Source organism: Nelumbo lutea, chromosome 4 (genome assembly GCF_056320005.1).
Source record: "Nelumbo lutea isolate HS-2025 chromosome 4, American lotus-T2T, whole genome shotgun sequence".
Taxonomy (NCBI): domain Eukaryota; kingdom Viridiplantae; phylum Streptophyta; class Magnoliopsida; order Proteales; family Nelumbonaceae; genus Nelumbo; species Nelumbo lutea.
Genome location: NC_142687.1, coordinates 83,910,294 through 83,925,347, shown reverse-complemented (window position 1 = coordinate 83,925,347; position 15,054 = coordinate 83,910,294). Strand labels below are relative to the sequence as shown.

Sequence of the window (15,054 nt, the reverse complement as noted above, 5' to 3'; positions counted from 1 at the left end):
ATAGAAAAATATAAAAAACATCAGAAATTATAACAAAACACTAAAAAAGCAAAAAATAAAAATTGAAAAAGACTAATTTTCTTTTAACTCACCATTCAAGAGTAATTTGGTCGTGAAAATTGTTATTTATGCTGATATGGGCACTTCTGTTAAGAAGCATTAACGATACACTAAAGGAATGTGAGTTTTGGAAAATAAAAGTTTGCCATGAATTTTAGACATTTTGAAAAGTTATTTGACTTTAAGAGATGTTGAAAACTTACGGTGATTGAGACAATTTCCCTTTTTTTTTTTAATCTTCTTTTCTCGTAAATCGATACGAATCTCTTTTTGTTTTGCTAATGCAATTGCAATACAAATCTTCTCTATTGGATGGATTGACATATATTCAATTTTGTAATTAACGCAATATCGTTGATATTTATTTGAACAGTTTTAATCAAATCACCATTCACCAGCGAAAAAGATGAAAAGAACGGTACAGATAGCACTTTCAGCCGGTTTCAGCATCAAATCTATACGGGAAAGCATGATTCTCTCTGAATTGATAGGATTTTAAAGTCCAAAATTGTTTTGATAGGCAAAAGAGACAAAAAAAAGTTTGGCCCATGCTTGACTGTGAACTGCGTGATGTCCAATTGCCCATGGGCCATGGCATGGCATGGATGGTGATTGGGTGAGAAGTCAACGTCGTTGTCAGCATCTGATATGATGGAGGTCATCGTCCATCATTAGTGTTTCATCGTGCAATTGCAATCAATTTTGTACGGGGCAAATTTGGATTGGTAATTTTGGGATTTTACATCACACTTTGGTTTTAGAGAGAATGACCTATCAGGAATAGAATTTGTAGGTTTAAAGCACTATTGAGGTAGGTGTCAGTTCGGAATTAATGTTAATTTACGGGCGAACATCAGTGCATAGAGTGTGGATTGTTGAGCTTTTGAGTATTTATAACTTTGCAATGGAAATCAGAAATCTGCATTGGGCAAATTAGTAATTCTCCATTGTGTTTAAGCTAAGGATCATGTTTATTGTTTTGGATGTTGTTCTTGGGTTGGACTTTAATCCGATCCAATTCATATCAAAAGGGATTAAGAGAAGGTTTTAAGGGTCTATTTGGTTTATGGGAATAAGGATTCAATTCCAACTGTTTAATTGGATGAAATCGGAATCTCATTTGATTATTTCCATTCCTGGTAGAATGGCATTTCCCTATATGAGGATTCCCTCCCCTCCCCTATGAATAAGAATCATTCCAACCAATTTTGATTCTATTCTGATTCTAGAGTGAACCAAACAAATAAAGAAAGTAGACTATTCTTATTCCAACCGTAAACCAAACGGACCTAAGAATTATCTCATCAATCATCATAGATAATAAGGATATTGTTAAAGAAAATTAAGACCATTGAGATTTTTATCGTGACTTCTTATATTTTAATAATTTAATTTAAAAATAAATATTCACTTGCGTGAAAAACAAGAGAAGGGTCCTTATGAAATAGAAATCCCATAAAGACATTGAAAACATTAATCAGGAAAATGTATGAATTTCATAGGAAACAAACATTAATCTCAATAGTACTTTAAAAATATTAGTTTCAATGATTAATCTTCCTTTGTTTCTTATTTTAATTTTTTTGGTTAATCAAGAACGAATTGGCCTAAATTGATCAATCATATCTAAGCTTTGTCACAAGTAATATGCGGTCTGCCACATGAACACTGTTTTGCCATTTTATTTTGTTCAGTCTCTATCAACTGATATCGTAAATCATGGATGCCCCAGTATTTTTCTTTTTTCCTTGCGCTAGAGGGAATCTACTCGTTAGTAGATTGACCGTTTCACGTGAAAGCAACTCAATCGTGCTTTCGGTGCATGATACACATGTCCACAATTATTTATTGCATGGCATAACACGTATTTCTGTCTCCCTCCTCTCTAAACTCTTCCCCTCTCTTCCTTCTCCCCACTCCGTCTTTCTCTCTCCCGTGTACATCTCCGTCTCACTCACTCTCTCTCTCTTCCTCCCTTATTCTTAACTCTCCCGTGAACATCTCCTCTCACTCCCCCCTTTTCTCTCTTTTCCTCGATAATTTATTGTCTGGTTTTTCTCTATTTCCCTATGTCTCTCCCTATCAAGACAACATCGCCTAGAGCTCTATGCTTCGATGAGATAAGTTTCTCTCTCATCTCTCTCGTCTCTCTTCCATATGCATTTGTGTCTCTCTTTCTACCTCTTGTGTCTCTTTCACTTCCTCCCTCTTTTCCCCCCTCCTCCCTCTGTCTTGACTTCTTTCCCCCCTCATCCGTCTCTACTTCTCTGTTATTTATTTATTTTTGTTTATAGGTTTTCCTCTTTTCTGGTTTTGTGTGCCTTGGTCTCCGTGGTGGTGACAGTGGAGGCGGTGGCATTGTCAATGGGGCTTCTAAGTATGGCCTCTTTGTATGGTGGACGAAACCGTTTACATGGGGAAATCGGATTTGCTCCTCAATACGCCTCACATTGACGGAAGCGTTTACTCTGTCTCCATCTACTGGATCGTTTAATTAAGAGAGTAAATTTGAAAGAGAGGGAAAGAGACAGCGAGTTGGTGGTTCCCAAGCCGAGTGAGTTCTGCTTGCATTTTGATTTCGTCGTAGACAAAGCAGCAGCAACGGAATAAAATGGAGGCAAAGTGACTCTTGAGTAGGTTTGGATTGCAGTTCGCAGAGAGCGAACATGCTGACTCACCAACCAACACAACCCACATTAGAAAGGCATCATTTCAGACGTGCCGTGAAGCGATTGAAGGCTTGGGGTTTCTCTACATTTTCACCTGCCTCCCCTTCTCCTCCATGTTTTTTCTCAAATCGACTCCAATATCTGTCACGTCCCATCTCTGTCTCTGTCTCACTGTTAACATACCGGACCACCTGTAAACCAACGGATTCCAATTTCTTCGTCTCTCTCTGATTCTCTGTAGTCATGGGGTTTCTTTACATTTTCATCCGCCTCTGCTTCTCCTTCGTGTTTTTTTCTCAAACCGACTCCATTACCTATCACGGCTTCACCACCTTTGTCTCTCTGTTATCCCTACTAGATCACCTGTTAACCAACTGATTCCAGTTCCATCTTTTCTCTGCTTCTTTGTAGTTTCGTTTCGCCTGTACTTGGTTGGGGGTTAGCATGGGAGACCAGCATGGGCTTTTTTTTTTCATGTCTTTTCTTGTTAGTAGACTATTTTATTGTTTTTTTCTTGGTGAGTTTTGGTGCAGGTGTCAAGTGCCACAACCACCTTTTCTATGACATTCTCTTCATCTATGTTTATTGTAGAATATTACATTCTGAAGCGTTTTTCTCGATATGATAAGTAAAACCACTGTAGTCTCTATTATTATTCTTGATTCTGTTCTGCCCCTTTTTGAAGGTCGAGAACAGTTCTTGACTTAAAAAATAAAGAGAGAAAAATATGTATTTGGGTGTACATGATGAAGTATTTGGGCAGCTCTCTACTTTGTTGTTGTGGCAACAGTTGCTGCCTTTATAGGGCAACATGTAGTGAGGAGGCTTATCATTGTATTAGGGGGGGCATCCCTCATCATCTTCATCCTCTCCATCACAATCTTTGTCACTGCAATCTCACTAGGTGAGTATCATTTGCGAAAAAGTGGTTTTAAGTATTAACATCTTCATTTGTATGCAATAAGATTATCTTTGGATTGTGGGGCAGAAGTGGAAAAAGCAGCTTAGATGCTGCAATTCAGTGGAAAATGAGAATTGACTACTCCCTTCCCAAGTTATTATTACCATCCATTATAGTGATAGATAAAAACATGACTAATAGTAATAATCTGTTATTCTCTATGGTTTAGAGCTGAGTTGTGAAGGAGATTTTTCAACTCCTTTTCCACCACATATTGCTGTTTTTGCTCTAATGCAAACACAGTTTAACTGAAAGACCAAACAAACTATTCTTCTACATTCACCTTCAAAAAATTGAACTTCTTTAGTACTTAAGGCTCTTTATTTTATTTAACAGGTAGAGTCGGTATATCAAATATGATTTATAAGATCGAGAAGAATGAGTACATGGGTTTTGAGAACCTCTGCAAGTATGATGCTTAGTCCAATTTTTTTTCTTCACCTCTCTTTCTTGTTCTAAGTTATGCTCATCAGCCACAAGTTGAGCCTCATTCTTTTGTATCAATTTTTCAATTGCTAGGATGAAAACAATATATATATATATATATATATATATATATATATATATATATTTTTCCATAGTATATTTAAGCTCAAATAGCCTTGTTCATTATTTTATTTAATCTTGCATTACTAGTTGGAATTCTGGAACTCCCATATATAAACTGTTTCTGGGTTTTGAGCCTTCTGGCACATGATCATTAATAGTAAAATTTTCATACTCTAGACAAAATATATAATTGGATGGAGGGATCAGCCTACATGATGGATTGATTGATCAGACTTGGTACCATAAGTTGTCTTCTCTTGTAAAAGAAGCAACTAAATACACAATTTCAATCTCAGAGATGCACATGCACTTAAACTATACAAAATCAGTTTCTACTTGAGCACTAAATATGACCAAAGAAATGGCAACCATCCTTACATGGATTCTCAAAGTGGATCATGGATTTCACATACCTATATGATAGTTCAAAGGGAGTGTCAATTGAACTGGATTTGGTCCAATCCAATCCGATGAATACTTTGGACATTTTGGATCGGTCCAAAAGATCAAAGGTTTACCGATCTGAGCATGAAAATCCTGGAGGCAAAGAAGGCTATGGTCTTGGCTGGTTGGACTTGAAGTGATAATGGCTGAAGCAGTTTGTGATGGGAGCACTTTTATCTTTCCTTTTCTGAGAACCAAATAAGAACAATTTGGTTATTTTTATCATTTTACTAATACTATTAATTTTACACAATTGTTTCGTTTTTTGAATAGGTTTGATATTGCAAAAATCTTAGCAAACTTGTGATTCATTTTATGGTTTGTTTAAACCTGTAAAAATGTGGGAAAATACAAGGTGGATAATTTTAATAAATTCTTAGTTACTAAAGAACACTAATTAAAAATTTGAAACATTTGAAATTTGATATTTACATAGTTGGATCAATTATCAATCCCATTTAAGATAATCAACTACTTGTCAACTTTAACTTGTTCTTACAGCTTTCTTCAAGTACAATTGTCATCTCCCTCGATTCCTTCAAGGGTCCATGCTGACTCTTCTATTGAATAAATTATTTTCTTTTTTTTTTTTTTCCATCAGAGATATCATCTAAGAATATATTTTTTCTTTTGCAGGTTACCATCAAACCCCAATCTCCCCGTGTCTAACCTGTGACACATGGTATCTTCCTTTTATTTGATCCATTTTGTAGGAATTTTAAAATCTTAACTCTTCATCGTATTTCTTTTTTGTTTGTTCTGGTTTTTTCGAACATGCATAATCTGTTTTTCAGGTATTTTATGATCTAGCTTTGCCAAATGGTTTCAGTTCTCTGCTTGGGTTTCTAATCCAGCCCCTCCGAAGTAGACCAAAAGGATTTACGGACGATGCCCGAGCATTCAAAAATTGGAATCTATCGCCTTCTCAGCGTTTAGGAAATGGGATCCTCGCGTGTGAGGCCATGTGAAACTTGTCACCGTTTGAGGCCATGGGATCCTCGCGTGTGAGGCCATGGGATCCTCGCCTTCTCAGCGTTTAGGAAATCAAAAAATGTAGTACGTGTGAGAGGGATACAAGAGAAAATAGAGGTAAGGTTGATTGTATATTTAGACAATGAGTTTCCACGTGTCAAATTGGACGATGATACATGATCTTATATATATACTAAAACCAAAAGGGCATATGGACGATGCCCGAGCATTCAAAAAATGGAATCTAACGCCTTGTCACCGTTTAGGAAATGGGATTTGATAGTGTGCGAGCTGGAAGTTCCTAGTTGGATGACATTAGTCGCGTAGCGAGTCGGACCAAGCTGCAAGACAAATGATCAAAAAACCTGGGGTGGCTGACCTGGCGAGGTTGTTCCGATGCTTAAGTTAGTATTGTATTCTGGTTGCGAACTGAAAGCTTGAACGTTAAATTGCTAGTGAGTAAATAATTGTGCGTATTTGAGTCTTGGGGGTTGATACCCTTGTATAGCTGGGCTGTCATAGGTCTCGTGAAACGCTCTCAGAATTTTTGTCCCGTGACGTAAGAATCCATTATGCTTTGGAAGGGGGTAACGTACCAATTAATAAGGTTTACCGTTTCCCTTTGATTTGGGTGGGGTAAAGTGAAGGGATAGGAAATCCATCACATGGACGCCCAAAGATTGCGGAATAAGGGGGCGAATTTCAAAAATTTTTCTCTCCCTTCAACTGGAATCGAATTCCCTATTTAGAAAATCATATTTTCAATGATCATTCTTGAACCATAAACTGAACTAGATTTGTACCAAAAGGAGTAGGGAGGGATAATACCTGATACAGATAAGCAATATCTCCTAATGGAAGTGTTCACGCCCAAGGAAGGATCCAAAATCTGCTCCCACTGAATATGGTGCAATGCAGGGTGGAGCAGAATCAGTAGTGTTCTTCGAAAAGAACTTGACCCTTCGCAAGAATCAACTTAACGGTTTGTGAATACAACTCCCACCAATCTTTTCTCCAAAAGATTGGTATCAAGATCAAATCTTGATTTCTCCCAAGAACTAGAGAAAGAACTGCTGTAGACGGCGGCTGCAGGAAGGAGGCGGCAAGAGAGTATTTGTAGGGTCCAGAATTCTCTCTTCTAATAATCTCAGCTCTAAAGACAAGGATCTCTGGATTGCATTGCATGTCTAAAGGCTGCCGCCCCCTCTTCCTTTTATAGACTTAAAGGGATCAGCTCCTAATCCCATTAGGAGTTGCTAACCCAAATCATATTTGGATTTGAAGTCCCTTTAAGTGATAATGGATAATTCTTATCTTATCTGCAGATTAAATCAGCCATCTCTTAATCTAATTAGGAGGTTTCCAAGATCTAAACCTCATTTAGATCTTGGACTCTCTAAGTGGATAGGGTGTGGGCCCAATCCTATCAGCTGATCCATCTCAGAATTTGCCTCTTAAGTGACTAATCAAATTAGCCCAATTCGAAATGGGCTTAAGGCCCATTTAAGGTTATGTATTCATTTAGCCTTCCAAACTACTACCCAATTGGGCTTTCTTTTATGGCGTGAGACCCAAACATTGATCTACACATCAGCCACATGGGTTCAGCCCAACCTTTGTTACAAGGCCTGGCCGAATACACAGTTATGGACAGTGCACCCCCTGAAATCCATCAGATGGGCTCTATGGGCCCAACACCTACTGTATGTGGTCCCTGGGCCAAGCCACCTTGTAACACCCAGGGACTGTGGGCAGATGCAAGATTAGCCCATAAGGTATTATCCTCAATGGTCTTACACTTAACATCTCAACCCATAATGATCATACACTGCCCGACAAGAGATGACCTCTCCCTCGGCTGCAAGGAACAGTGTTGCACTCTCTGCTTATATGGATCCCGGTCAACACCGATGTGGCTAAGTCGGTAATGCCACAGACACGTGGGATTAACTGTATCACAGGCTCTCTTCTTGGGGATTTCAGCCAACGTAGTTTTGGTTATGTTAGTTTCTAGAGAATGATGTAGAACATAAAGACCATTCTCCAGTTCTCCGTATGCGATGAATCTGTTATTTCTTTTAATAGTAATCGTATTACTAAAGAAGACAGAATAACCATATGCACAGTTTTGAAACAGAAATCAAAGTTCTCCTTAAATTTTGTACATAAAGACAATCTTTGAGTACAATTATTCATTTTCTAAAAATTAACTCCACGGTTCCCATTGCCGCGGCTGCAACAGTTGTAGTAGTCCCCAAGTAGAGTGTAACTTCTCCTTCACCCAGCCTTCTGCTTACCTTGAACCCCTACAGTGAGTTACACGCATGAATTAAAGCCCCAGAGTCAATACACTAGGACGCATAAGCTACCAATAAATTGGTTTCTATAACACAAGATTCGAAATTACCTTTCCTGGATTCTAGGTAGGCAGGACAATTCCTTTTCCAGTGGCCGGTCTTCTTGCAAAAGTGACAGGCATCCGATGCTTTATCTTTCTTCTGCCTCTTGGGTTTGGCAACCTTCTTCTGGGGCTTTCTCTTTGCCTTCATTTTCTTGCCTGATTTGCCAGTTTCGACAAGCATGGCAACGGGCTCATCATTTTTAATCAATTCTTCAGCTCTTTGCAACACATTGTTGAGCTCTTGCAAGTTGTCATTCAGCTCGTTCATGTTGTAGTTCATGATGAATGGATTAAATGATGGAGGCAGAGAGTTAAGAATAGCATCGATCTGTGTTACCAGATCCAACCCGGATCCAAGAGCCTCCAGTTCATTGATATAACACATCATCTGGAGATAATGGTCGTGAATTTGTAGGTTCTTGGACATCTGCGCGGTCATGAACTGTTTCAAGACCTTCTACCGAGTAGAACGATTATGCTCTTCGTACATTGTCTTAAGACTATCTAATACGACATTGGCAAGTTCGATCTGATCGAACTGCCTCTGAATTGGATTGTCCAAAGAGGCAATGATATAGCAGCGGGCAAGGGAGTTTTTCTCCTCCCATTCTTGGTATTCTCGTCTATGGGCCTCAAAAGCCCTATCTCCCGGACGATCCGAGGCAGGATTCTTGGCTACCTTATCCAACTTCTCAGAGGTTAAGACCAACATATGGTTCCTGTACCAATCGGCATAGTTTGGGCCCTTAAGCTTGTTGTCGTCAAGAAACTTTGCAAATGATCCGTTTGCCATTTTCTGATAAAAGAGCAAACATCAGTCTACAACCTAATTTGATTCATGTTCATTTCATAGATATGGATTTTAATCTACGATCCATTTCCATTTATTCATCTCTGAGATTTTCCTCCTTTCTCAGTGATGGAGACTACGGGTTGTCTCTAGAAATGTGGGAAATCACATAGGGTGCATGGACCCAACTGTTTCAGCTGCATAACCCCACCACCTTTCTGTGAAGGATCATATCCACTCATCATATGAGTTTTCCCTTTGGCCTCTATCAGACAAGGTTCAGAGCCATTTTCAGGTAAACCTTTCTGTTCAGTGAATGCTTATCCATCATAGTCATGAACGCCAAGGTACCGTGAGAGAGTTCCCATTTTCTGGTGAAGCCCCTCCCACAACGGTCTATGACGCCCTTATCATCTTATGAAACACTTAGACAAGCCCAATAGCAAATAGATAGCCCATTTTCTGGTGCGTTTCCTCATTACTGAAGGACCCATCCTCATGCTAATGATGGAAGGCCTTTAGAGAGTTCATCATATGAATCTCCCTATCACTTGCACTCATATTAATTGGAGGGAACAATTAATTACGCCCTAGTTTGATTTAGGTCAAATCAAAGTGGCTCCCACTGACTTTCATAAAGTCAGATTTCGGTGGCCCTTAAATCGGCTATGGTTCCGCACATAACCTCTTGATGAGGTGTGGGGCCCACCACTGAGGGAGGTCATCCAATGACCAAAAGGGATACCATGGCAATGATGTGCATTCAGTCATGGTGTGCGCAAGAGCCACTGTCGAATGAGCATGGGCCAAGCACTTATGGCCCATACACGTAGCACATCACACATCCAAACATCTCATGCAGGGATAAATTGATCCAATCAATTAATTATCTGTAAGGCCCATTGGAAGCCCGTTAAAAATCCATAATATTATCTAGGTATATGGGCTGAATTAGGGTTGCCCAGTTCGGCTTATATAGCTTTATCCTTTGAAAAGGGCTTTTAGCTGTTTTAACTATTTAAAACTTGGACTTTACAGGTTGGGCCGAATTAACCATTTAATTAAATATCAATCCTTAGGCCCATTAGTAGGAAAATTAGGGCTGACTTTCAGCATTGATTAAACCCTAGATTTGGTCCAAACAGTTTTGAACCAATTTTGGTTCGAATGGGTCTAGGGTTTGATCTTTAATTAAATCCTTAATTGAAGAAAATAATCTGAAATTAAATAACTGATAAAAGAAAATCAAGAATCAGTTAATCAGGGCTGTTCGCACACTCCATCTTGCAAAACAGAGGTTAGATCACAGATTGCAGTTTCACAAATTGCAAATCGCAGATAGCGAATGTCCCATCTACGAAATCTCCTTCTCAGCGCCGCCATCTTCGATCCAAAATAAAATTAAAAAGAAATCATATTTCTATTAATAATTACATCAGATCGAATGCCTATACATTGAGTCTAAAATTAAAAAAAAATTATTTACAGACCAAATGTAATAAATAAATCAATAAATTGCAAATCTTGCAGTTCTCCTTGCGCAAATCAAGAATTCGATCTCCTCTTGTACGAACAGCCCATAAATGAAGAAAATCATATAGAACTATTCTAAATAATAATCAGATTTATATAAAATTAATTTCAGAATATTTGCCCATCAGTTTTGGGAACAAATTTCCCAAAACCCATATTTGCGCAAATTTGGTAGAACGCCTTCTCCCTATTTGCGCAGGTTCAGATATGAAACAGAATGGTTCAAGATTTGAACCATGGCTCTGATACCACTGAAAGGATAGAAAATCCATCACATGGATGCCCAAAGATTGCGGAATAAGGGGGCGGATTTCAAAAATTTTTCTCTCCCTTCAATTGGGAATCGAATTCCCCATTTAGAAAATCATATTTTCAAAGATCATTCGTGAACCATAAACTAAACCAGATCTAAACCAAAAGGAGTAGGGAGAGATAATACTTGATACAAAGAAGTAGTATCTCCCAATGGAGGTGTTCATGCCCAAGGAAGGATCCAAAATCTGTTCCCACTGAAGATGGCGCGGTGCAGGGTGGAACAGAATCATCAGTCTTCTTCCAAAAGAACTTGACCCTTCTCAAGAATCACCTAGACGACTTGTGAATACAACACCCACCAATCTTTTCTCCAAAAGATTGGTATCAAGATCCAATCTTGATTTCTCCCAAAAACTAGAGATCGAACTGCTGTAGGCGGCGACTGCAGGAAGGAGGCGGCAAAAGAGTATTTGCAGGGTGCAGATTATCTCTTGTGATTTCAGCTCAGAAGACAAGAATGTGTATTGCTTGCATGTCTAAAGACTGCCACCCCCTCTTCCTTTTATAGACTTAAAAAATGAATTAGCTCCAAATCTCATTAGGAGTTGTTAACCCAAATCATATTTGGATTAGAAGTCCCTTTAAGTGATAAGGGTAATCCTTATCTTATCTGCATATTAGATCAGCCATCTCCTAATCTAGTTAGGAGGTTTCCAGATCAAAATCTCATTAAGATCTTGGACTCTCTAAGTGGATAGAGTGTGTGCCCAATACTATCAGCTGATCCATCTCAGAATTCGCCCCGTAAGTGACCAATGAAATTAACCCAGTTCGAAATGGGCTTAAGGCCCATTTAAGGTTATGTATTCATTTAGCCTTCCAAACTGTTGCCTAATTGGGCTTCCTTGTATGGCGTGGGACCCAAACATTGATCTACACATCAACCACATGGGTTCAGCCCAGCCTTTGTTACAAGGCCTAGCCGAATACACTGTTATGGACAGTGCACCCCTTGAAACCCATCAGATGGGCTCTATGGGCCCAACACCTACCGTATGTGGTCCCTGGGCCAAGCCACCTTGTAACACCCAGGGACTGTGGGCAGATGCAAGATTAGCCCATAAGGTATTATCCTTAATGGTCTTACACTTAACATCTCAACCCATAATGATCATACACTACCCGACAAGAGAGATCTCCTTCGGCTGCAAGGAATAGTGTTGCACTCTCTTCTTATATGGATTCCGGGAATTAAAACCTTTTGAAAATCATTTCGAAACCATAATTTATATACTTTTATATCTCATATAAAATATATTTTGCAAAACAAATCTCAACGATTGAAATCGGCTGCCGACAGTTTTGGTTTCCATCAGTGAGAGTGCACCCTCGATCATTACCTTTGTCCGATAAAGGGGCTGATCCTGTCACTATGATCACTCACTCAGATGAATTCTCAGACTGTCCCAACATACCCAGGTTTTGACCCCCGGTAAGGATCTCACTGATTGGTACATCAAAGACGACCCAATACGACACCTAGTTAAGTATCATAATCGAGTCTAGGGGTTGGGTGTAACTTTCCAGTTTTGCCCATCAATCTCCAACGTCCAGGGCAATACTGGAAATCTGGTCTAGTTAAAGGATTCAATTAATCCTACACTGTATGTTCCTAGGGTCTCGCCCTAGTAGCTGAGACAAGCTACCCCAACCGACTTGGTGACGCCATAGTGTCAGCCTTGACAGGATAGGTCTCCCTAGATTGACCCACTAGTTGTGAACATTCTAAACTAACATGAGTCTCATTAAGTGTCTAGTTTAAGGGTAATACACATAAACATACCAAGGGAACATGAATCAAATATGCACTTTTATTCATTTACAATAAACTCATAAAGTACATCATCTTGATTGAAGCTAAGGGCATTCAAAACTGTCTAACAGTATGTGCGTAGGGTCTCACCCCGGTGGCTGAGACAAGCCACCCCAACCAACTTGGTGGCACTACAGTGTCAGCCTTGTCAGGATAGGTCTCCCCAGACCGACCCACTGGCTGTGAACATTTAAACTAACACGAGTCTCATTAAGTGTCCTATTTAAGGGTATTACACCGACACATACCAAGGGAACATGAATCAAATATGCACTTTTATTCATTTACAATAAACTCATAAAGTACATCATCTTGATTGAAGCTAAGGGCATACAAAACTGTCTAACATAAAGATGAGGCGTACAGTTATGCAACATGATCTCGAGAAGTTTGGAGATGACTGTCGAGCTCCTAGCTTCAGTTACATGGCACCTCGATGCAAGTGGGTACCGAGGTGCTCCAGGTCCGAAGTGGACGAGCTCTCGAGATTCTCGATTTGTTGATGTGGCACTATATGTTGATTTGTCATTTGGCTAGTAAGCCATGTCCACGTATCTCTTACATATTAAGTCGGGCCAAATCACTCCTAATCAATTGCCCTTCACTCCCCGTACCAGGGGTCCTGACCCGGTGCGGGGAGTTCATGGCAAGCCCATGTGGATTTGGCATGACTTCCAAGCGGTTTGGAGGGCAGCTCTTCGGTCGTACCTTAATGACCCGTTTGGCTCGACTAGGGAATACCCAGATCGCGTACCGAGTATGCGCGGACACCACACAATTTATAAACTCTACGGACGTCAAGATATGTGTTTAACTGATTTCATTCTCGGGAGGCATGCAGCCGGTTTTCATGGGAGCCATTGGATCATGTAGGTTTTGACCGTTGAGTCCTGGTCGCGATGGTTATAAATAAGGGCCCATTTTTCTCGCCACATACTACATACTTGAGTTTGTTGAGGTCATGCTTTAGTCTTCTAGGTTGGTGTTAGTTGTCGTTGCATCCGAGGTCTGTTCGCTTCCTTCAGCCTTCTTGGTGAGTCCGTCCCTCTTTGTTTCCGTTTCCTGTTGTCCTTTTCCTCTTAGCTCGGAATGTCTAGTGTTAGCTTAGGTAGACTTTTTGATGGGAGTGAAGAGTCAGTCGAGGCCGAGGTGGGCACCTCGGCGTAAGCTGTAGAGTCACACCCTGTCGAGGTGAATGCCTTAGTGTGGGGTGCGAACTCCAACTCGTTCGAGGTGGACTCATCTCGGCAGGAGTGCGAGGCTTTAGGTAAGGGGGCCTCCACTTCGTGTTGAGATCGAGGACCAGACAACTTTGGTCCTTCCATGATGACAACTGACAGACTCCTATCTTTGGCAGCTCGGTACAAGCTGCCTGATAACCTTGTATACAACATTCCCTTAAGTAGTTTTCCTTGGGATCACGGTCATGACGAGATCATGGTGTTCGAAGAATAACTCGTAGCCGGGTTGTGGTTTCCACTTTCCCTTTCATCATTGAGGTCGACAAATTTTTTGACATCACAACAAATCAGCTCCATCCCAACTCGATCCGCAACATTGTAGGTATTATTTCCCTTTTCCACGATTATAACCAGCCTTTGACCCTCAACATTTTTTCTTTGATTTGCACCATAAAAAAGAACTCCGCCTATGCCCTCTTGGAGCATAGGCGAAGTTACTAGATGTCTCCCTGTCTTGGTTACAAAATTTTGTATGACCTCCCCAACAAAGTCCCAGCCTGGAAGATGCGCTATTTCGTAGTTCGTAATACATTGGAGGCCTGCCATTCAGGACCCTGACATCAAGTTGGGCAAAGAGACACAAAAGGAAGTTCAATCTTGGGTGAAGCTCGGGTTGAAGTTCAAAAAGTTCACGTTTGAAGAGAAGCTCGTACAAGCCGGGCTGAGTCCTCCTAGTAGGTTGCCATCTTAGTGCTGTTAGATAGCGTATGCCCTTAGCTCTAATCAGCTTGATGTACATTATGACATTTATTGTAAATGAATAAAGTACATGTTTGATTCATGTTATATTGGTGTGTTTCTGTGTAATACCCTTACACTGGACACTTATGAGACTCGTGTTAGTTTACAATCTTCACAACCGTTGGATAGATCCGGGGGATTTAGTCTGCCAAGGTTGACATTGATATGCCGCTAAGTTGATTAGAGTGATTTGTCTAAGCTGCCAGTGTGAGACTTGAGGTACATGTAGTGTGAGTTTGCTTAAAACCCTGAATCAGACCAAATTCTAGTATTGCCCTAGACCTTGGAGATAGATGGGCATGACCCCTAGACTCGATTAATGTACTGCAATAGGTATTGGATTATGTTGCCTTTGATATGTCAATCAGCGAGATCCTTAGAAGGGGTCGAAACTTGGGTATGTTGGGATAGTCTGAGAATTCACTTGAGTAGGTGATCATAGTGACATGATCAACCTCTTTGTCGAACAATGCATTCTCTGATGGAAACATAAACTGTCGGCAGTTGATTTCAAACTTGTTGAATTTTGTTTTGTAAAATATATTTATATAGAAATATACATATA

The 15,054-nt window shown here is 40.0% G+C and overlaps 1 protein-coding gene and 1 long non-coding RNA gene across 8 annotated transcripts in view; one reads left to right on the top strand and one right to left on the bottom strand.

Moving 5' to 3' along the window:
* Positions 1–1,934: 1,934 nt before the first annotated feature.
* Positions 1,935–6,140, top strand: LOC148861418 (uncharacterized). Of its 5 annotated transcripts, none has more exons than XR_016112950.1 (4): positions 1,935–3,633; positions 5,320–5,365; positions 5,513–5,772; positions 5,922–6,140. It is a non-coding gene; the product is annotated as an uncharacterized LOC148861418 (long non-coding RNA). The 5 variants fall into 5 exon arrangements; XR_016112948.1 differs by lacking the exon at positions 5,922–6,140 and adding an exon at positions 4,027–4,099 and having other exon boundaries at positions 1,941–3,633; positions 5,513–5,844; XR_016112946.1 differs by lacking the exon at positions 5,922–6,140 and adding an exon at positions 4,027–4,099 and having other exon boundaries at positions 2,135–3,633; positions 5,478–5,844.
* LOC148861416 (uncharacterized) overlaps positions 4,296–15,054 on the bottom strand; it is a 128,740-nt gene continuing 117,981 nt past the window's right edge. For 2 of the 3 annotated variants that reach the window (XM_088984749.1, XM_088984748.1), the window contains one exon: positions 8,063–8,852. In XM_088984749.1, coding sequence (XP_088840875.1) covers positions 8,514–8,852 — 339 coding nt within the window. In that variant the 3' untranslated portion in view covers positions 8,063–8,513. Of the gene's footprint in view, positions 4,871–8,062; positions 8,853–15,054 lie in introns of those variants that run through there. The other variant, XM_088984750.1, reaches the window with a different exon arrangement.